The following is a 22,252-nucleotide window of genomic DNA, read 5'->3' as shown; positions in this document are numbered from 1 at the left end:
AGAAGAGCTGATATTCTCTAGTGAAGGCTATTAGTTTGGGCACAAGTGGTAACCTAAACCTGTTCCAACCTGTACATACAAACTGCAAGTTGGTCTCATTTCGGTCCCTCAGTCAATACTTTTTCTTTTCTTCCCTCAGAGCCAAAACCTGTGTTTATAAACCAGGAGCAGGTGCAGAAAGAGGTGAGTGCTGCCCTGGCAGCAAGTGCCTCCCTCAGCTGTGAAGTAGCACAGGATCCAACAGAAGTAAAATGGTACAAGGATGGAAGACTGCTTGCCTCCTCCAGAAAGTTCAGAATGGAATCTGTGGGCAAAACACGGCGTCTGGTTGTGGAGCAGCTGGAGAAGAAAGATGCTGGAGAATACATCTGCGAGGCTGCTGGCCAGAAGATGACCTTCAAGTTGGAAACAACTGGTGAGCATTCGCTTTGGGAGCACTAAGCAGCTTTTTATGTGGCTTAGAGGAAGACTGGCTGTCTTCTACCCTGTGGGCATGGAACAGCCACAATTCCCCCCGGAACAACATCAATGACCCACACCACAAGTTGGATTCTCCTTTTTAATGTAGTGGTAGCGAGGTGAAAATCTGGCTGTGGAATATTTTTGACTAAGGAACTTCTACTTTAATTTCTAGATGCGCTGAATTACCCTCTGGAGTGTCTTTCTGAATATATAAGCAACCATGGGTGACTATGATCCTGATTTATATCTAGGCTCAGGCTTACTTTTTCAGTTAGGTTAGATCAATAGCTCCAGAGAAGATAGGGAAATACAGCAGTTCACTGATACCATGTGTCAGAAGAATGCAGCTCAGTGCTGGGCAGTTTGCTGCTTCATTCCCTCTTACAAGTTGCACCCAAGGCTGGAAAAGACCACTGAGATAGCTGAGTCCAACCCAGCCCACCCTCACTGGACTTACTAACCACGTCCCCAGTGCCACATACCCGTGGCTCTTGAGCACCTCCAGTGACTGCGGTATATCAGCGTGGTTGCTTCAGTTGTGGGAGTTTTCAGACACTGGCTGTTGTTCTAGCGAGACAAAAAACCAAAACTGATGGAACAGTGTCTATACAGGAAGCAACTGGCTGTCCTGATGGCTGCCAACAGTTTTACACAAGGTGTGTCATGCAAGCTTGCATGAGTCTGGTTTAAAAACTTGCTGTTCTGATGGAAGGAGAGGATGTTGGTACAGGATAACTGCGGGATTTGTGCTCTCCCGACATCCAGTTGCAATCACAGCTTATTGTTGCTATAGAAAACAGCTTCTCTGTAGACAAATTGAGTTAGTTCCAATAAGTGGCTGAAGCCCTAAGTGATCCAAGGTGAAGCATGATCCAAACTGGAATTTAACTAATTGTAGTAGGGAATCCAAGCCTTAATGAGATGAGTTATTTAAAATATGAGTCCTCCATCTAAAACAGCATTGAACTCTTACTCTGGTTTATGATAGAAGTGAGAGTTTAACAGCAGAAGTCTGAAGTTATGCTCCATATTTCTCATCACTCAAGAGAATATTTGAATATATGAATTCCTTTGGCTATGTTAGAGCTCATAATGAGGTCAGCTGATGTTCTTTAAATGCTCGGAGTCTAGCAATGTGGGGAAGTGGACTGCTATTTGCTGTTGAGCTTTAGGCTAAGAAGCCTGATTTTAGAGGACTGTGGACTTCCCCTTTCCCTTCCCCTCTCCTCCCCTTCTCCCTGGACTGATCCCACATGGTTTGAGAATGATTTCAGATCAAGGTAAATGAGGAATCGCCGTGTGAAAACCTGTTGTTTTACTGCACTATAAGAGACACTTAGTCAAAAGACAAGTGTGTGTTCCAAGCTTGAGATTGCAGGAGATCCTAGAAACAACTCAGCTGCTCAAACCTGTAGTCTGGCTGAATTTTTTATTGTCAGTTTTGGTCAGGAGGAGATGCTTGAGTAAGACAAATAAAAGGTCACGGGTAAGTTGGTCCTTCTTGTGATATACTTCTAGGCTTACATCAGGGAGAAGCTTAATTAGTCCAAATAATCATAGCAGAAACCACACCAAGAGCATGAGAGTGAAATTTATACTTTCTTGACGTGAAGGAAAATTTTACCTGGTTCTGCCATTCCCCAAATATTTGTTTCCTTATGACAAGAAGAACTTTGCAGAAGTAATTTTTTTTTTCAGTCTTGCGTGCAACACAAAAAGGGGTAAAATCTAGGAGGCCACCTGAAATGTTTTTTCCATCTGGAAGGATCCATTTAACAGCACCCATGGACCTGGTTATGAACAAAACTAAGTTCCCAACTAAATCCACATTCTTCTTTCTCCTTCTCAGAATTGCCTGTGAAAATCAGCAAACCATTGGCAGACAGTAGCGTCATTGAGAAGGACAAGGTCACATTTGAGTGTGAGCTGTCCAGGCCCAACATGGACGTCAAGTGGTTCAAGGTATGGCATGTAATGGTATTTTCCTTTCTGACTTCTCTGGAAATGAATGAGAGCCTTTAATTTCACTTCCAAGGGATGCGAGTCTGAGCTTTTCCTTGATAGCTTTTTCACTGCTCTCTTTTCTTTATGCTCTTTTATTTGCCCAGATCAGCACTCTTTGTTATTATGTCCTGAGTTCATTTATCAAGTTGAAATTGAAGTTTGTTTTGGTTTTATTGTGAACTTTTTAGGTCATGCTGCACAAAATATTGTTGGTTGTACAGTCTTGAGCTTCAAGTCTAACACAGAAATTCTCAGCCGGGATTTTGTAGCCTTGTTGTGAACTGGGTTTTTGGGGTGAAATCTCAGTTTTCTTTGCACCTGACAGTGTGAGAATTTGCTCTGGCACTTTGTGTACCTCCCCGGTGCTCAGCTGTTCCTTCCCTTACTTGGGGATAACATCATTTATTCAAGGTGATGTCCAAACAGGCTTGTTAACAGTCCTCCGCAGTGCTTTAAGCTGTCATAGGTCAGCCAGAATTTATGCATGTTCTATAGCCATTCCTTCATGTTGAAAACACTGCACTGTGCTTAAGCTTCAGCATATGTTCCAGTAAGCACAGTTCCATTAATTCTAGGGGAGTGGGTGAATTAAGCATAGATCTGAAGGCTCCCTTTGCTGAGTGCAGAGATGGAAGGACTAATGGAGATCTGACTTGATATTTTCCCTTCTAGGATGGGAAGGAGCTCTGTCAAAGTAAAAAAGTGGGCATTACTTCCCAGGGAAATAAGAGAAGTCTCATTATTCACAAGTGTGAATATGAAGATCAGGGAACATCCACATGCTGAGCAGCCTAAGACAAGACATCAGCTACCCTAAAGGTTCATTTTATGTTTAACTGAAAGAGCAAATAAATCCTCTTGTGGTATTTTGCACCACGGGAAGAAATGCTTCATGGGCAGTTTGGGCATTTCTTGGTTAGTCCTTTTGGATACCTTTCTCTTTCTTCTTTATGCTCAAGACAGATTTTCCCTCCATGTGTTGCATTGGTTAAACCCCAGTTTGTAGCTCATCATTGGGCTCTGAAGCATCAGACTTGTTACTGAACACACGGGTCTGCTGTGCCCTGGTAGATGCCACCTTCCCAAGGGACGTATGAAATGATGCTTTTTTCTGATTTCCTACTAGATGCTGTCCTCATGTGGCCACTTGGGTTCAGTGTTAGCATGAACATGAACATGTGTCCTGTCCCATGACTTTGGTGAACTCTCATTTTCTCTCTCATTCTGCAACCAGGTTGGGTTGCTGTTTCAGTACTGGCTGTTTTATGTAGCCATTCCATTTGTTCTGGTTTACGTTCTTTTTTATTTTCTTTTTTTCAGGCATCATTTCTATACAGTAGACAAAGCCAGCCTATTACATTTGATTTACAGTTTTTAGCTTTTGCTGGTAAGCATTTCAGCTCTCAGGCAGTTTTACCAACAGCTTTGAAGAGCTGAAATGAACCAGCCTGGACACGATGGTCTGTTTTTGTTGGTGTAATGAATTTATGAAGTTAAACTGATTGACCCCATAAGGTTTTACAGTGTATGACTCACGTCTGGCAGAGTTATCACAGCAATGAGTTTATATACTTAGCATTTCAGGAGGCAAATGGTTGGGGATACTCTTTCATTTGCCTGCGTCTCAGAGTGAATCACTAGTATGTGAACCATTCTTCATCTCCTTTGTATTGCTTTTGTGTGTGTCTGTGTGTGGTTTCCCCTGTGAATTTCATTCTTTCCAGTTATATGGAAGTTCTCTTTTGAGCAGTGAAATTAGATGTTCCATCATCAGTCATAATGGTAAAGCTGAGTTGCCACGTTATCTGTGTCCTTTCTGTCTGGCGTCTCAATAACTGCTGCCCCACCACAATATCTGCCTAATACTTCAGCTCCATGGATGCCTCCTTGTGCAAACTGAGAGCCTGTATTTGGTGTGCATAGATCTGGGCTTACATCTGTGCTGGTAAATGCACTAGTGCATGGGCTAAGCAGTCCTGCCTCCTGTGCTGTGGGCTACAAGCTGCCCATTGCAAGATATTTAGAAACTAATTGCTGCGGAGGTTTCCATCCTCTTTTCAGACTAACTAAAATTTGGTTAGTGGGATCAAAACAGAAGGGGCAGGGAGGGAGAGCTGACCAAGGACTACTGATGGAACAACTATGAATCCTTGGTTCCTCAGGATTCCCTGCATCAGCAGTTGGCAACAGGAGTAAGGGGGCTCAGGAGGACACTGTGGAGTAGTGTGAAAAATGAGCGAAGAGAGTTACTAATTGATGCCTCTTGGAAAGTAGTCCAAGAGTGGTCCTCTTCCTAAACTCTCCTCTTGTGTGTGGTTTTATCTTTATGAGGTGTTCATAACAAGTGATGTGTAGATCTCCCTTATCTCATAATGTCTTTTCCTGCCTGCAGTGAATATGCAGGATACTGGATCATATACCAGCTTCTTTGAATTACTGCTCATGTCAGGAGATAAAATCTGCCTATTCTTTGAACTAACACTGGCGAGGGTTAGTTATTCTGGCTACCGAGAGAATGACACAGCAGATTAAACTCTTTCATTTCCTTCTTTGTCAAATGCCTTTTCATCTAACTGTGTGTCCCATAGAAATTCAGAGCAGTGTTGGCTGAGGGAAGTGGAAATATTTATCTCCTGTGTGTATCTGCCACCCTATTTAGACATGCTGGCAGAGCGCGGAGATTGGAGGAGTTGGATTAGGCAGTAGTTTCCCTATTGCTCACAGAACCACTTTTTCTGTGGTCTCCCAGCTACCCTGTGCCCAGTGGCCTATGCAAGATGGAGCGGAAAAGGCTCATTTTATGAACAAACAGGAACCTTTCTGGTCAGATTAATACCTGTGCTCTTTTAGAGAGATTTAGATACTAGAGATTTTAGGTACTGGAATAGGCTCCCCAGAAAGGTGGTTGAATCACCATCCCTGGTTGTGTCTAAGAGCCTTTTGGATGTGGTACTCAGGGATATGATTTAGTGTAGGGTTTTTAGAGTTAGGGTACTGGTTAGGCTGCGGTTGGACTTGATGATCTTCAATGTCTTTTCCAACCTGGGTAAATCTATGATTCTATGCAGGAACTCTTCTCCTGAGGTTAATCCAAGTTGTATCCAGGCCCTTCAGAAGGAAAGGGATATAGCAGCACAGAAATATGGCCTGATTCTGACATAACTAAATGCAGACCTGGAGAGTTAAAAGGGATTGTGTGATGTTCAAAGGATTTTGAAGCAAAGATGTCCCCTAGGTAAGATTTGTGGCTGACATTCCCCATACATTGTTTGTAGGCACACAAGCTAAGGAGAGACTAGTGATGAGCATGCAGAGAAGCCAATGGTTCAGACAGGTTTGTAGTGACACAACACTGTAGAGTTCTGTCTAGTTCTCCTTGGCATAGTTTGGAAAATAAAGATGAGGTAATTGGTGGTAACCAATATGGCTTCATCAAGGTCAAGCCATGTCTGACAAACTTGGTGGCCTTTCATGATGGAGTAACAGCATCAGTGGATAATGGGAGAGCAACTGACATCATCTACTTGGACTTGTGCAGAGCATTTGATCCCGTCCTGCATGACATCCTGGTCACCAAACTGGAGAAAAATGGTTTTGATGGATGGACCAGTTGCAGGATAGGGAACTGTCTGGATGGTCACACTCAGAGAGCTGCAGTCAATAGCTCAGTGTCCAGGTGGAGGGTGGTGTTGGACCAGTGTTATTTAACATTTTTGTAGGCAACATGGAGAGTGGAATCAAATGCAGCCTCAGCAAGTTTGCAGATGACACCAAGCTGAGCGGTGCTGTTGATGTGCTAGAGGGAAGGGATGCTACTCAGAGGGACCTGGACAGGCTGGAGAGGTGGGCCCTTGGCAGCCTCATGAACTTGAGTGTGGCCAAGTACAAGGCCCTGCACCTGGGTCAGGGCAATCCCAAGCACAGGCACAGGCTTAGAGGAGAATGATTTGAGAGAAGCCTTGACCCTGAGGAGAAGAGTTGGTGTGGAGGGAGGTGTCCCTGCCTATAGCAGGGGGACTGGAACTAAATGACCTTAAAGATTCAGTCAGTTCTATTGTTTTTCTACCCTTAATTTTGCTTGAAAGGTTTTAGAATAAATGAGATTCTGGTTTCCATGAAAACTGTTTGCAGGGAGCTCCATTGTAGCTAGTAGGTCTGTCTTTAAGTTCAAGGGCAATAATGCATTGACTGTGTTGAAGAGAGAAATGACTCAGGAATGGATGATGGTTTAGAATAAAACATAATCCTACTTATTTTCTATGCAAATATGTGTAAGGAAAAGATGCTGCACTCAGTTCTGGAAATACCCTGACAAATATATCTCTACTGTTTCACAGCTGGAGATATCAAGATTGTTAAAGCACTGGAAGATGTGGAAGTGAATGAATATGGGAGTGCATCTTTTGTCTGTGAGATTTCACACGATGAGGTTCAGACCCAGTGGTACAAAGAGGACAACAAGCTGAAGGCTGATGACAACATCAGAATGCAACAAGATGGTAGGGTGTAAGCGGGGGGTCTTTCTCCTGAGTGGGGGGTGGGTTGGAGATCAAGCATATAAGACATCTGAAATGAAGTGAAGAGGGTTCAGAAGCGAGTTCCCCTTTTGTTTTGGGACTGAGGTTTAGGTGGAACAAGTGACATGGTGGGATGCTTAGTGTGGGAAGTGTGATGCTATCCCACCATCCCACACTGCTGGGAGCAGGTAGGAAATGAGTGCAGTTATTTCCAAAGTGGGGGTGAACAGGGCAGTCAGTTCACCTCTCCAAAGAGGTTTTGTCTGACAGTGAGTGTGATCCTTCTGTATCAGATACTTTGAATTTGACGGTGGCCGCATTTGATCAGTCCTTGTAGAAGCCATGTTTAGATTCTGCTTTGGTCTGCTCCATTTCCAGTTCAAAGTCGTTGGACACTAAATGAGACAGCTGCATCTCAGTAAAAGATGTGTTTGAATAGCTGTGATGTGCTTACTATTCAGATTTACAGAGCTGAGGTTTTGTCCTTGGCTATAGCAAAGAAGTCAAATCAGGTGAAATTAATTGTATTTCTGAACTAGACAAGTTTAAGTTTGGTAGCACCTAAATTTGGTGCGGTTTGTCATTGATTTCATCTGAAAGAAACTTGCAGGCTTTTTATCTGCTGTTGTCCCCAGCGTAAGATTATCCGTTCACATCCTAAAGTACTTGTTATATTTTCAACTCACTCTTATTTGAATAAAAGCCTCAACAATTGGGAGCAATTTAATAAGCACAGAACAAGAGCTGGACCTTGCATTTGGTAGATACTGTACAGTATTACTTCATAGAAATGTAGTCAATGGCATTCCCTATAGACAATCGTTTGTTTTATCTTTAGAGTCGTTCAAAGAACCATTGTGAACTTGACATTAATTGGAATGGAATACACGCAAGAGACTTTCCTCTTCTTCCAATTGTCCTCATCCTTTCTTCTCTTCCACCCCTGCTTTGCAGATTACCATATAGAAATCACCAGGAAGTTGGAGGACAAGACAGCTTTGGAACGTCATTCTGTCATCCTGTCCTGTGACTTCAGGCCTTCTCCAAAGGTTGTGAAATGGTTCAAGGGCCACACACCCATCGAGCCCTCTGAGAAGTACAAGATCAAGAGGGATAAGCATTCAGTAGAGCTCAGAATTCTGAAGCTGAAGCCCGATGATGCTGGTGTGTACAAGTGCAAGGCAGGAATTGCAGAGACTGAGGCCACGCTGACAGCTGAAGGTATGAGCAGGGAGGGTGGCCTCTTCCATGTCCTATTTCACCTCAGATTTCTCTTCTTGAGGTTGACTTCTGCCGTTCTCTCCTGCTAACTTTATACATGTATTATCTTCACATAGATGATTACACAAAGATCATCTAGTCCAACCATTCTACCACATCCCAGTATGATTTATAGTAACAGTGGTAACAGTTCACCTTGTTTCCCCACAGCCCGCAATGTAGAAGTAACGAAGCACCTGCAGGATGTAGAAATTGAAGAAGAGAGCTCTGCTGTCTTCTCCTGCGAGCTGTCCCATAATGACGAGGACGTGGAATGGTTCCTGAATGGCAACCTCCTTTACACCAACAATTACAATGACATCAAGAACGTTGGCAATTGCTGCACACTGACAATGAAGCAGGTTAAGCCTGAGGATGCTGGCACAGTGACAGTGAAGTCAGACAAGGTGTCAGAAAGCGCACCTGAAGGTGATAGGTGGGTCTGATCACACCCCTCCTGGATGTAAGAGATGCTAAGGAGCTCCAGTTCATTCTATTGTGCAGCAGTCCTGCTTCTAAAGCTGACCTCTCTGGGGTGACAAGTCATCAGAGGCTTTCTTCCAGTGGAAGGTTCCATTGCAGCAGATATCAAGGAAGGAGGATGGTTTTGGTGTCCTGCCAAAGCATTCCATTGCTTTTTATCATCATTTTACTTAACACAAGGAGAGTTACAGGAGCAATTTCTTTTACTGCTTCAGTAACATGCAGTGTCAATGCTGTTGTCTCCAAGGATTTATGACTGAAGGAGAGATCATTCAGTGTGTGTTTTGCCTCTGGGATGACTAATGACCAGGCTGTGAGCAACCTGATCTAGCTGTGAATGTCCCTTTTTATTGCAGGGGAGCTGGGCTAGATGGCCTTTAAGGGTCTCTTCCAATTCTAAGGAACTTGTGCCTGAAGTGCAGAAGTGGATGAATTATACCACTTCTTCATATCCTCCCCATGATTACAGAGGAAATACAACAAAACAACATGCATGGTCTTACTGTTGTCATTTGCTTGAATACGAAGACGTCTCTTTTTTATGGTTGAGATTTTTGTTGATATGGGTCAGGAGGAACTCACACTTTTTAGCTTTCTCAATAGGCAAAAAGTTCCAGTTGCTGAAAGCCACCGAGGTAACCAATAGAGGGGCCCTGATCCCCCTTGTGCCATCGGGATGCTCTGGCACGGGATGTGCCTCAAATTCAAAGCTCCTTCCCACCTCCCAAGGAAAAGCAAAGCAACTCAAGCATCTCCAGCAAAGCTGCCCAGCAGACAGCAGGGAATGCAAACAGCTTCTGGCTGCTCCCCTGCACTCCTGTCCTAAGTAAGTGACCCCTCGAGGACTGGATGGGAAATCAGTGCATGACACACGTGAGTGTGCACAGCATTGTGCAAAGCAGTGGGGATCCGTGTGTGTGTGTATTTGTGCATGGATGGTGTTGTACACACATTTGTGTCCATGAGTGTACAAACCAGTGGTGTTGCTCAGGTGTGTGTAGGTCTGTGGGTATGTGTGCAAGGACGAGCATGCACATATATGTACGTGCACAGGGGTGTGCAGAGTGTTGGAGCTGCACAAGGACATTGTGGTACCGGTGTGTGTGTGCACTTTGGGAGTGAAAGGAAGGGGTTACACATGTGTGAGTGTGTGTGCGCACAGGGCTGCACTAAGGGATGTGGTTGTGTGAGTGTGTGTGAGCACATAGTGCGTGGATGCGGTGGCACAAATGTGTGCTTGCACAGGGCTGTGCTGAGGAGTTGGGCTGCACACAGGTGCACACAAAGGGATGTTTGAACCCTTTGCCCCTAAGAACAGTTTTCCAGTGTCCCTCGTCCAAGAATTCTTTGAACAGCCTGCAGCTGACTCTCCTGAAGCTCAGGGTCCTGACTTTGCTTTTTGCCAGGCCCGCATTCCTTGAGATGAGGAACTCTAGGAGGGCATGGTCACTACAGCCCTGACCACCTCCAGTCTTAACCCCTGCTGTGCAGCATGTCCAGTAATGCTTCCCTTCTGCTTGGTGTGCTTAATGCTTGGCCCACAAAGTTATTCCCAGTGCAGTCCAGCAGTCTCTCAGACAGCTTGCAGCCAGCCATGCTGATTTCCCAGCCTGACTGGAATCCCCCATCAAGTTGAGAGTCAGTGAGCGCGGTGCTTCTGGTAGCTGCAGTAAGCAGGGCCCATCAACAGGCTCCCTTGACCAGGCGGCCTGGAGCAGACCCTCACCTCCAGAAGCCCATTATTGGTTCAGTCCCGAATTTTACCCGCAAGTTCTCAACGTGATCGTGGCTGTTCTTAGTCCTTTGCAGTCAGCTGCTTCATAGAGAGGGCAAATACCTTGCCCTCCGGAATTCCATAGTAACAATCATGTCTCCTTTATGTCAGGTGAGGTGTTTTTTGTTGTTGTTGTTTTTTGTTTGCTTGTTTGTTTGTTTTCCATTTTCTAGGTAGAAAATTTAATTTCTGAGCCAGGAGAAGAAGAAGTGCAACATGTAACAATCTTCCTGGCACTGTGCAGTTTGCATGAGTAGCCAAGTGCTCCTCAGGTAACGTGTGCTGCAGAGCTGACCTTGGTGGCAGGGGTTGTGTCTTCATTTTCTTCCTGTCATGTGGGAACATAAGAAGACTCTTCAGAGCAGGAGCTGCAGAGGAAGATGAACGGCATGAGAAGGTAAGGCTAGGAACCAAGGACACCTCCAGAAAGAACAGAAAAACTAAGTCATTTAAGATGCATGATGGCCGTGTGATACTGTCCGTGACTGGAGGAGAAGCACATGGCTAGGAATGACTGATGGCTCTGGTGGGATGAGTGCCTACATGCGCCGTAAAGGAGAGTTTGTGGGATGTTCTGTGGACATGTGAAGGCTGTGGGAAAGTTAAGAGAGAAAACGTGTGAATTCACAGAAGTGGTATTAGAACCTGGAATAAACCATTTGGATCACTCACATCTGAGTCCGTGCCAGATTGTCGCACTGTCAGAACCTGAGGCCTGGGATTTTCCTTTAGTAGTGCCAACTGCCTGTTGTAAATGAGAAAAGGTATTACTAAACATAGCTTCCCTCCTTGTAGTTTTGATATTTCTGTCTTTGCATTCCTTTAGCACCCAGGGTGTTGATGCAGCTGCACAAATCCGCTGTACTGTCCTCCTGTTTTGCATGGAAGAATGGTAAAATAGCAATCTCTGGGTGAAATTTTGTTCAGGCGTTTTCCTTTCTGTGCCCCTAGGAAGCAATGGCTTGGAAATGGCAGTGCCGCCTGGGAACCCACACAGCAACCCAGTATCTCATTGTCTGGGTCTGTGAAAAACCACAATGATGACAAAAGATGTTTCAATTCTGTCTGTGCTGTCAGTGCAGCCCTGAGGAGCGGTGTGGGCATGGCATGGCAGGGAGAAGGGATTTCCCTTCCAATGGGAAAGTGCCTGTTCATGTGTTGGTATGTAACCGCTCCATGGCCTGCTCCATGTGCTTCTGAATGGGCAGCTCAACTTTTGTGTCACTCAGCCACCTGTGGCAGAGGTCAGGATTAGTGCCTTTCAAGGAGCTGAGAAGCATTTCTTGCTCAAGTCCTGCTTCCAAGCTTAACCACCTACAATGAAGTAGATGTCGTTTTTCTGGTGTCCTTCAATTCCGTGTCCGCATTTTCCCAAAAGCAAAAGAATTTGGAGTTAACCAGCTGCAGTGAAGTGAGCGATTTCAGTGCCTATTTCTGATGGTGGCAATGAGTTCAGAGGTCACACTTAATTGACGGTGCCTGTTTCCATTCTGACAAAGGCTGTAGTTTCAGCTGACTTCCCGAGGCTGCCATGTGTGGTGGTGACACAGCCTTGGGCTTGTGCGTTTGCATGACTCCCACCTTTCCTTTCTGTGTCTTGCAGGTCAGCTGGTGCTGGAAGCGGCCGGTATCTGAGTAGGAATGAAGGTGAGTGCAGGAGCAGCTGCTGAGGGGAGGAAGGAAGTCCATGCTAATGAGCTCTGAAGCATCTGCGGGTCCGGTACCAGAATAGGCAGCAGTGATGCAGGGGGCTCCTCGGCAGGAAGCTGGCTGATCCAAATGCTTGCTGAGAGTTTGGAAGCCCAAACCCTTATGGTCTCTGTAAGGGTGGTTAATAAAAAGATATTAACCAAGATGGTGGTAAATAGCCTAAGGTTATTAGCAAAGGGAAACTCACCAATATCGATACCTTGACTAGAAAGCTGAGGCAGCCTCAACTAGGGAGCAATCTCTAAGACATGCTGTCTCAGTGGTGGTCAGCCTTTAAATGAGGTCTCAGAGGAGGTTGAGTCGAGGTCCACCCCTTCTGGGAGCACAGCTAGATTACTCTCACCTGTGCTCCCGCAGCTGACCCAATACTTGCCTCAGCTGATTAATCAGAGGTTCAAGCTGTGATTTCCCATACAGTCTCTAAGCTGAAGGCAGCATCTCCTTGATCTGATGGTGGTGTGCCTGAGTGAGGGAGTGATCCAAGCTGGATGCAGAAGAGTCATCTTAATTTCTCTGCTATTTTACTTCAGATGACACCTATTGGGTGTTGGTTTCTTAAAATTTGGATCTAGGAGGTGGTCTCTTCCTTTGCTTCTGATGAAAGCACAGAAGTGCAGCAGGAGTAGAAGACAAAGAGGTTTTCTTGGTGACAGGAACACCAATTATTTGAGTCAAATGTGTAACTGATGTAGATGGTGAAGAACAGATCTGCCTCAAAGACATGCTTGATCACATAAGAAATGAGCATGTGATCCAAGACAGGCAGCGTGGCTTTAGCAGGGGAAGGCCATGCCAAACCAGTCTGGTGGCCTTCTATGATGGAGTGACGGCATTTGTGGACAAAAGGAAGGTAACAGATGTCATTGACCTGGACTTGAGCAAGATCTTTGACATTGCCCTCCACCACATCCTTATCTCTAAACTGGAGGGATGTGGATTTGACAGGTGGACCACCTGGTGGATAAGGGATTGGTTGAAAGGCCACAGACAGAGGGTGGTGATTCATGGTTCTATGTCCAGGTGGAGGCCGATAACAAGTGGTGTCATCCAGGAGTCTGTCTTGGGACCAGTGCTTTTTTACATGGTTATCAGAGACACCAATGATGCAATGGAGTGCACCTTCTGCTGTTTGCTGAGTGGTGCGGCTGACGCAGTGGAAGGAAGGGATGCCATTCAGAGGGAGCTCAACCGAGAGGTTGGCCTACGTGAATCTAATGAGGTTGAACACAGCAAAGTGCAAGGTTTTGCACTTGGGCTGGAGGAATCCCAGGCATTTCTACAGACTGGGAGGAGCAGTCCTTAAGAGAAGCCCCGCAGAGAAGGACCTGGGGGTCCTGGTGGATGAAAAACAGAACGTGAGCCATCAGCGTGCTCTTGCAGCTCAGAGAGCAAATGGTCCCCTGGGCTCCATCAGAAGAGGGGATGGCCAGCAGGGACAGGGAGGTGATTGATCTTCATGATCCTTGAGGTCCCTTCCAACCCGGGCCATTCTATGATTCTGTGATTACACTCGCTGTCAGAAATAACGGCAGCTGTAGAGATGTTGGATATATTTTGGGACAGTTCTTGTAACCAGTTGATTTTAAGACCTTGCCCGAGTCAAGAGTCTAAATTGAGTGTCAGAAGAAAGCTGGTAAAGTGGCTATTGCTCATTCTTTTTCATTTGCTGATTCTTTCATTCGGGTTCCTTTTCCAAAGGAGATTCTGGTGATGGAAGCAATTGAAGAAAGAACCAAAGCAGCTCTTGCCAAGAGTGCTTGAAGTCCCTGTGGAGAGAAGCAAAGAACTTGGGCTTCCTCTGGGATGCTCCCCACCATGTCTCAGGAAGGAGACAACTGCTGTTCCACTTTCTGCTCTTTGTGTGGAAAGGTACGTCTGGGTTTCTTCTGCTTGTTTATTCTTTCTTTTTCAGGCTTTGAAGGAGAAGGGGTGGAGCAACGGGAGACCCACTGGTCGTTTGTTACCTCAAGAACAGGATGGATTCTGCATTGACTGTGAAAAACCTGGGCTAGTAGCATGGGCATGTTTCAGGCTGGACTTTTCCTTCTTGGTTTCCTTTTGGCTACAGGGAGACAGCTGTCTAAAGGTGTGTTTTCATACCCACTCTCCAAAACCATGTTTCATTGTTGCAGGTGGTTCAGTGTGCTCTTGCAGTGCAGATGCTGTAGTTTGCTGTAGAATCTGAATTGTTTCTGTTCCTAGGGGAGGACTGGGAGGAGGTAGTGAGAAGAGAATTCAATGCCTTAGGTGTATCTTAGTGAGAAATGTTGGCATGAGGTGCTGAAAGTCTTGAGTTGTCAAAGGCCAGTGAGGCTCAGACTCCTTAACCTGCTGGAGCAGGGTGGAAGCAAGGAGTGGGCACTGCCGTCCCACAAGCTGCACTTGGTTCTGGTCTGCCAGGTCTGTGCTGGCCTGGATTTCTTCTGAGAAGTTTGTTGGAGCTGCTTGGAGTAGTGAAGGGTGGGGAGGAAGTGCTGCTCAAGAGCTAAGGCTCTGCATGATCATCTTGGATGGTTTTAACCATGATATCTGAAGACATAGTTTCCATCAGAATGATCCCAACATTGTGCGAGTGTCTCAGATGTATGAGAGCACCCGCCTCCTCCAGCTGAGCCATAGGAAAGCTAACTGTGCCCAGTAATTACAGCTTCTGCAGATTGAATATGCTTCCAAGTGTTTTCCTTAGTGATCAATAATGTCCCAGCACTCTGAGATTCCATCTCTGGCACAGTCTGGAGCATCTCTGCAATCCTTGGTTGCTGGAGGGCACGTGGTGAGTGCATGGACAGGGTGGCACAAACGCGTGCGTGTGCTGAGGAGTTGGGTTGCACACAGGTGCACACAAAGGGGTGTTTGTGGAAGGTGTAGGCACGTAGGTGTTCCCAGGGATGGTTTGCACACGTCTGTGAATGCAAAGGAGGGCACAAGATGCAGAGTGTGCATGGGGGTGTGCAAAGCAGGCAGGGTGGTGAATGGGTGTGCGTGTGCACATGGATAGGGGAAGGTTGGGGTTACAGGTTGACCTGTGCTGAGGTGAGTGGGGACTCACGGTGTTGCTCAGTGGTAGATTGGTTCACACTGAGTGCTAACAGGAAACTCGCACACCCTTTTTGTTTCAGCTGTGCCAGCGCTGTGATCCCTTGCTGCAGGGATGGGGTGTTGGAAGGATGGTGTGCGTGCCGAGCTCCCATCTCTTGCAGGAATCAAGTGTAGAGCAAAAGGGATGTTTGGGCCAGGTGACTGTAAGAAGGCTGGCTGCTTTGGATGGTGGTAGCTGATGGAAACAGGTGCTCTGGGGACCGTTCAGCTTTTAACAGAAGACAGGGGTCCTGCAGCAAGAACGACTAGGTTCTCAAATGGCTTCAGACGTGCACACCGACTACATCCCCGCAGACATTTACCGGTAGGTGGCTCTTGCAGAAGAAGATTCAAGCAGCAGAACCTTTTGCTCAGCTACAGCACACAAATGCTACAAAAGCAGGAACAACCTGCAAGCTCTGGGTCTGTTTGTCTTGCACAGGCATGCACTAACTGCGTTTGATGGTACCCCCCATCCTTGATTTCCTTCCCTGCTTCTTGTCTGATGACGCTGCTGAGCCAGGAACAAGCTGCCCAGTGTGGCAGAGCATGGTGCAGAGCTGTGCTGGGACCTCCTCCCCTTCATCTGCTGCAGATCAGTGCCCCACACGTGCCATTGGGATGCTCTGGCACGGGATGTGCCTCCAACCCAAAGCTCCTTCCCACCTCCCAAGGAAAAACAAAGCAACCCAAGCATCTCCAGCAAAGCTGCTCAGCAGACAGCAGGGAATGCAAACAGCTTCTGGCTGCTCCCCTACACTCCCGTCCTAAGTAAGAGACCCTATGAGGACTGGCTGGGAAATCAGTGCATGACACACGTGAGTGTGCACAGGATTGTGCAAAGCAGTGGGGTTCCTTATCCTCAAATGATTTTTCCTGGCCAAAGTTAGAGCCTCTCACAGGTAATCGAGATCAACAGGCTGTTGTTGCACAATCAACAGACACAATCTAGATGATCAGCTGAGGAAAATAAAGCATCATGCGAAGGGTACTAGATAAGTGAGCAGCTTGAGATCTGCACATTTATGTGATGCTCATGGTCTTAAACAATATTTGCCTAGAGAGGTCACATTGAATGAAAGCAAACTCTAAGATGAATGAAAATATGCACAGGAGAAGAAGCCTCTGAGGCTTCTCAAGTGTTATGACCAGAAGACATAAACTCTGTTAAAGCAAACGTTTCTCTCTATTTTTTGTGTTATTCGAGGCAGGCCTTGATTACCGCCTGAACACATGCTGTGGAAGCCCAGCTTATGCAGCACCAGAGCTAATCCAGGGCAAAGTGTCTATTGGCTCAGAGGGATGTAGAGCGGTGTTTGTTTTCCCCTCTTTCCCTTCCCTCTCCACAGAACATTTAAAGGCAGTGGAGCTCAGGTAGGCTCTCTTGGTTTCCCTTCTGAATTCTGCTAGGTTGCATCGCTTGGTAGCTCTCAGAAGCTGTCAGTGGCCACAGACTAGAAAAGTGCAATTGGTCTCAGTTCACACAGCTGGCTGGTTTGTCTCTGGCTAATCCTGAACTGCCTCAAGCGACTGCTTTGGGGCTCTACAGAACAGCAACTTCAGAGATCTCTTTCTATTACTAAGTGTTTGAAAGAGCAATTTGCTCTGTTAATTATCCATCATTTCTGTGCAGTCTGTTTTGTCAGACTTGTCTTTAGCTTCCAAGTTGTATGTGAAGAATTGTTTCCGTTGTAATGCACAATGAACTAAAAATTGAGAGATGAAAATGTGAAGAGTTTTTCCAGCTTTGATTTCATGTCTGGAATTTTGGAACCCACTACTTGCAGTTGTTAATCTGTCCAAACTGGTCTGGTTTGGGATGCCCTCGTACTTCTTGAATCGCTGTTAAAGGCGGAGCAATTCCTACAAGTGCCATGGCCCCACTGTTGTTCTAATTCTTGTTTCTTTGTTTTCCACACGCTGCTTTTCAAGCCTCCTTTTTCTTTACAGTCAAAGTGAGAACTGCACTGTGTCTGAACCTTGTTGTGCCTCTACATAAAGAGAACCGAACAGCAGCAAAGCCAGACAGGTGACTGTGCTGACAGCTCTCGTAGCCAGTAACACGTAACTGTGCTAAATCCCTTGTGACGGCTTTGATTTCATTTTTGCCAGTGAAATCCTTGTAAAAGGAACTGCAGCAGTGTGATGAGCTAAGGTGAAGATGCTGGTTTTAGTAGTGCTCTAAGCTGAGTGAAAAGGCAATTGAATGAGGGTTATATGCTTTCTCTGGGACGATAAGGTTTTATTTCCTGAGGGAAAGAGCCAGCTTTTCATGGGCTATATGTGGGCTTTGGCAAGGGCAGACAATCCAGTCTGTCAGGAAGCCATTTGAGGTGCTTCAGGTTTGTAAGCTTGTCTTTTTGTTTTTCAGGCGGATATTTGGAGCATGGGTGTACTGCTGTATGCTCTGCTGTGTGGGTTTTTCCTTTGGATGATGACAATATGATGGCACTCTACAGGAGGATACCAGTGGGTATCAGTGGTGCTAGAATACACTGAGAAGAGAAATAGCTGAGCTTGACAAGAGGCCTTGCTTTTCGGATGGCAGAACATGCTGAGCTGTGGGTAGAAAGGCCACAGCACAGTCTGCTGAATATTGTCCCTGTTTTTGCTGCTTTGTCTACCAGTATTTAGTGGAATTGGTTCTACGCTTGGTTGGCCTATGTGGCACTGTAGCCTAATTCTGTACCATGATAGCATACAGAATTTAAGGAGAAGTATTTTCCTGCCAATGGGCTGGATTTTTTTGTATCTGGTTCTTCAACTGGCTGCTCCCTATACTATCTGTAGTAAAAATATAGACACATCATTTGATTTCCCTGAAATGAATGTTCCAAAATGCCAGCTCTTCTCATGTCTACAAAGATCAAAGTTCTGCATTTGCTATTAGAATTTCCTCTTCCAGAATCAGGAGGTAATGTAGGACCCCACAGATTGCCTTCAGAATCCAACAGTTAGTTCTGTTTCCTTTCGGAGTGCATAACAACCTGAGCACATGAATTGAATGACGTGGCTTGTTAGTCTGGTACAAACTCTGCTGTACACTGAAACCTGGTCCATTTGTAAGCAGGACTTTTTCCATCTCTGCAGGACAGCAGAAAACCCTTTGTGCTAATCATGATGCCAAGAAGCAGAATGCGGCAAATGGCAGATGATCCAACTGCTTCAGGTGTTCATTTCCTTAAAACTGTGAATAGTTTTGGACTGAGAGTTTGTAAGCAGAACAGAGCTCTTAAAGCTGTCAGAGATTATTTCTGCACTGTTCAATTCTATCTGCCTAACATACACCGGATCTCAGAACTGCATTGCTTGAACTGGTGGAACTTGTTGAAGTGAACTGGGATGAGCAAGTTTTAGAACTTAGTCAGAATGCAGTAAAAAATGGATAATCTCATGAGTATTAAGGTACAGGCTTGCTATTTCTGCACTGAATTTGTTTTTATTTTACATGGCTGTGATCTGAAAGTTGCTTGAAACGCAGGCACCTAGGCACTGTTGTGTAACTGAATTTCACACGATAGGTCCTGAAATATCCTGGAATCAAAAACTCTGACTTGTTTTAAGTCTGCTGCTTGAGTCTAATCAGGGTCATAGTGTCTGTGTGCAGTGTTTCTTTCCCTGTAATGCTCCACATCATTTCATTTTGGGAATATTGAAGGAAATGGACTATGTGCCATAACTGTTGTTAGAACAAAGTATGTCTGGTGTGATCTTATGCATAGGTTCTGTAACTGCTCTTCACAGCTCAGGTGTTTGACCTTCCTTTTGGTGAAGTGATGAAATACTGCTGGTTTCTATTTGTGCTTCTAGGCACCTTGAAGCTCTTAGGAATAGAACAATTGTCTCCAGTTCTTTTCAATGATATCAGTAACAGCTCGAGTGTTGCTGCCCACTAGGTAGACCCAAAGAAGCAGATTACAGTGAAACAACACACGAGCTGGACCTGAATGAGGATCACTTTCAAGACAGTGGCTATGCTGCTTCAAGCCTACTTGCTTCTTCCTGCCGCCACTCTATTACCAAGTATCAACAACCTTTCATGATTCAACTTGCAAATGTTTGAAACTAACCCTTGTGTTTCTATGCCTTCCTAGGTGATTCGAGCCCTTGTCAACCCCAAAGATCCAAACCAAGCAGTGTCTTTCCATCAATGGAGAGTTCTTATTAAGCATGAATCGCTGCAATTCGGATGACAGCCTTCCACATGGTAACAGTGATGGACACAAGGGGCTCATCCACGTTCATGCTCTCATATCTCCTGGCTCTGCTGAAGCTCCTGACCTGAGCCTGCCAGACACAGCAGTCACCTGCCTGGATTGTGACCCAGCGCCTTTGCAGTGCTGCCCATCCCAAGCACAGCCCGAGTGTCCCAGCAGCAGCACCACCATGCAGGAGCAGGGCAGCATCAGTGAGGTGAAGCTGAGCATCTTAGATGGGGACTTAGAGTCAGGCTGCCAGTCCCAGGCACCAGGCAGCAGCACCAGCTCTGAGCCACTCTCATCTTGACAAGAGGAGTCCCATCTTCACCCTTGACCTCTCAAGCCCTCCTGTCTTTTATTGAATAAAGTCACTCTCATGCTCAGTCATCGCCTCGACTGCATTCTGAGTCTTCAATCACAGGGATTGGGATGAATGCAACAAACAGCAAGGCAGCTCAGCTTGCAGTGCTATGGCTGTGGGGTTCGTGCAGGCAGAGCTCTGGGTTCCCATTTTGCCTGGCTTTGGGATGTCTGCAGCAAGATCTCTACCATTTTGTATGGGAGCAAATAATCTCTAGCATCCAGGTTGCTGCTCATGATATATCCCAGTCTTCCTGGCTGTCACTTTGTGATACTTTTCAAAGCCTTCTGATACTCTTTGATGCCTTGGCTGCTCCCTAACACCTCTGTCCTCCTGCCATGTTGACTCACGTCTCCCACTTTTAAGCTGGCTTTGCAGATCATCTCCAGCCCTGTCATCATCACGCTGCAGCAGGAGGTGCTCACCTGGCCCAATGTCTGGCAGTACTGCTTGTTCTGCAGATGAGCAGCTGCCTCCTCATCTCTTCAGCTACAGTAGTTTTTCTCAGGGCAGTTAGATGCAGTCATGCTCCTCTGGATTTGGTGTGTTAAATCCATGCTGCATGGCAGCAGTCAGTGCAATACAAAGGTGTTCTGTGTGCCATAGCATTTCTCCAGGGGCTGCCAAAGGTAGAAGCACAACACAGCACCATCCTTCTGACAGTAATGTCTGTGAGTGTTAGACATGTGAGCACTGCATCATCCCCAGCGTGTCAGTGCTTTTCCACACCAACCTGACTCTCACACTCTGCACTGAATGTAACTCTGCTCTTGTGGAGACAAATGCTTTCTGTCACATCCTCCATCCCTGCAACCATTTGCCGGTAGGCAGCTCTTGCAGAAGAATCAAGCAGCAGAACCTTGTGATAACTCTGCCAGACGTGAGTCATACACTGTAAAACCTTATGGGGTCAATCAGTTTAACTTCATAAATTCATTACACCAACAAAAACAGACCATCGTGTCCAGGCTGGTTCATTTCAGCTCTTCAAAGCTGTTGGTAAAACTGCCTGAGAGCTGAAATGCTTACCAGCAAAAGCTAAAAACTGTAAATCAAATGTAATAGGCTGGCTTTGTCTACTGTATAGAAATGATGCCTGAAAAAAAGAAAATAAAAAAGAACGTAAACCAGAACAAATGGAATGGCTACATAAAACAGCCAGTACTGAAACAGCAACCCAACCTGGTTGCAGAATGAGAGAGAAAATGAGAGTTCACCAAAGTCATGGGACAGGACACATGTTCATGTTCATGCTAACACTGAACCCAAGTGGCCACATGAGGACAGCATCTAGTAGGAAATCAGAAAAAAGCATCATTTCATACGTCCCTTGGGAAGGTGGCATCTACCAGGGCACAGCAGACCCGTGTGTTCAGTAACAAGTCTGATGCTTCAGAGCCCAATGATGAGCTACAAACTGGGGTTTAACCAATGCAACACATGGAGGGAAAATCTGTCTTGAGCATAAAGAAGAAAGAGAAAGGTATCCAAAAGGACTAACCAAGAAATGCCCAAACTGCCCATGAAGCATTTCTTCCCGTGGTGCAAAATACCACAAGAGGATTTATTTGCTCTTTCAGTTAAACATAAAATGAACCTTTAGGGTAGCTGATGTCTTGTCTTAGGCTGCTCAGCATGTGGATGTTCCCTGATCTTCATATTCACACTTGTGAATAATGAGACTTCTCTTATTTCCCTGGGAAGTAATGCCCACTTTTTTACTTTGACAGAGCTCCTTCCCATCCTAGAAGGGAAAATATCAAGTCAGATCTCCATTAGTCCTTCCATCTCTGCACTCAGCAAAGGGAGCCTTCAGATCTATGCTTAATTCACCCACTCCCCTAGAATTAATGGAACTGTGCTTACTGGAACATATGCTGAAGCTTAAGCACAGTGCAGTGTTTTCAACATGAAGGAATGGCTATAGAACATGCATAAATTCTGGCTGACCTATGACAGCTTAAAGCACTGCGGAGGACTGTTAACAAGCCTGTTTGGACATCACCTTGAATAAATGACGTTATCCCCAAGTAAGGGAAGGAACAGCTGAGCACCGGGGAGGTACACAAAGTGCCAGAGCAAATTCTCACACTGTCAGGTGCAAAGAAAACTGAGATTTCACCCCAAAAACCCAGTTCACAACAAGGCTACAAAATCCCAGCTGAGAATTTCTGTGTTAGACTTGAAGCTCAAGACTGTACTGTAGTTCAACCAACAATATTTTGTGCAGCATGACCTAAAAAGTTCACAATAAAACCAAAACAAACTTCAATTTCAACTTGATAAATGAACTCAGGACATAATAACAAAGAGTGCTGATCTGGGCAAATAAAAGAGCATAAAGAAAAGAGAGCAGTGAAAAAGCTATCAAGGAAAAGCTCAGACTCGCATCCCTTGGAAGTGA

The 22,252-nt window shown here is 45.6% G+C and overlaps 1 protein-coding gene across 1 annotated transcript; it reads left to right on the top strand.

The window, feature by feature from the left end:
* Window positions 1–268: 268 nt before the first annotated feature.
* On the top strand, window positions 269–8,144 carry LOC146759704 (myosin-binding protein C, cardiac-type-like). Its single transcript, XM_085509630.1, has 4 exons — window positions 269–415; window positions 2,312–2,424; window positions 6,804–6,965; window positions 7,938–8,144. The coding sequence occupies exons 1-3, from the start codon at window positions 298–300 to the stop codon at window positions 6,846–6,848; spliced, it is 276 nt and encodes a 91-aa protein (XP_085365756.1). The 5' UTR covers window positions 269–297; the 3' UTR covers window positions 6,849–6,965; window positions 7,938–8,144.
* Window positions 8,145–22,252: the final 14,108 nt, after the last annotated feature.

The sequence above is a fragment of the Coturnix japonica genome, chromosome 9 (genome assembly GCF_054131305.1).
Source record: "Coturnix japonica strain WE chromosome 9, WE-NBRP24, whole genome shotgun sequence".
In the NCBI taxonomy this organism is placed as follows: Eukaryota; Metazoa; Chordata; class Aves; order Galliformes; family Phasianidae; genus Coturnix; species Coturnix japonica.
The sequence above is the reverse complement of the archived record's forward strand: the minus strand, read 5'-3'. Positions and strand labels throughout refer to the sequence as shown.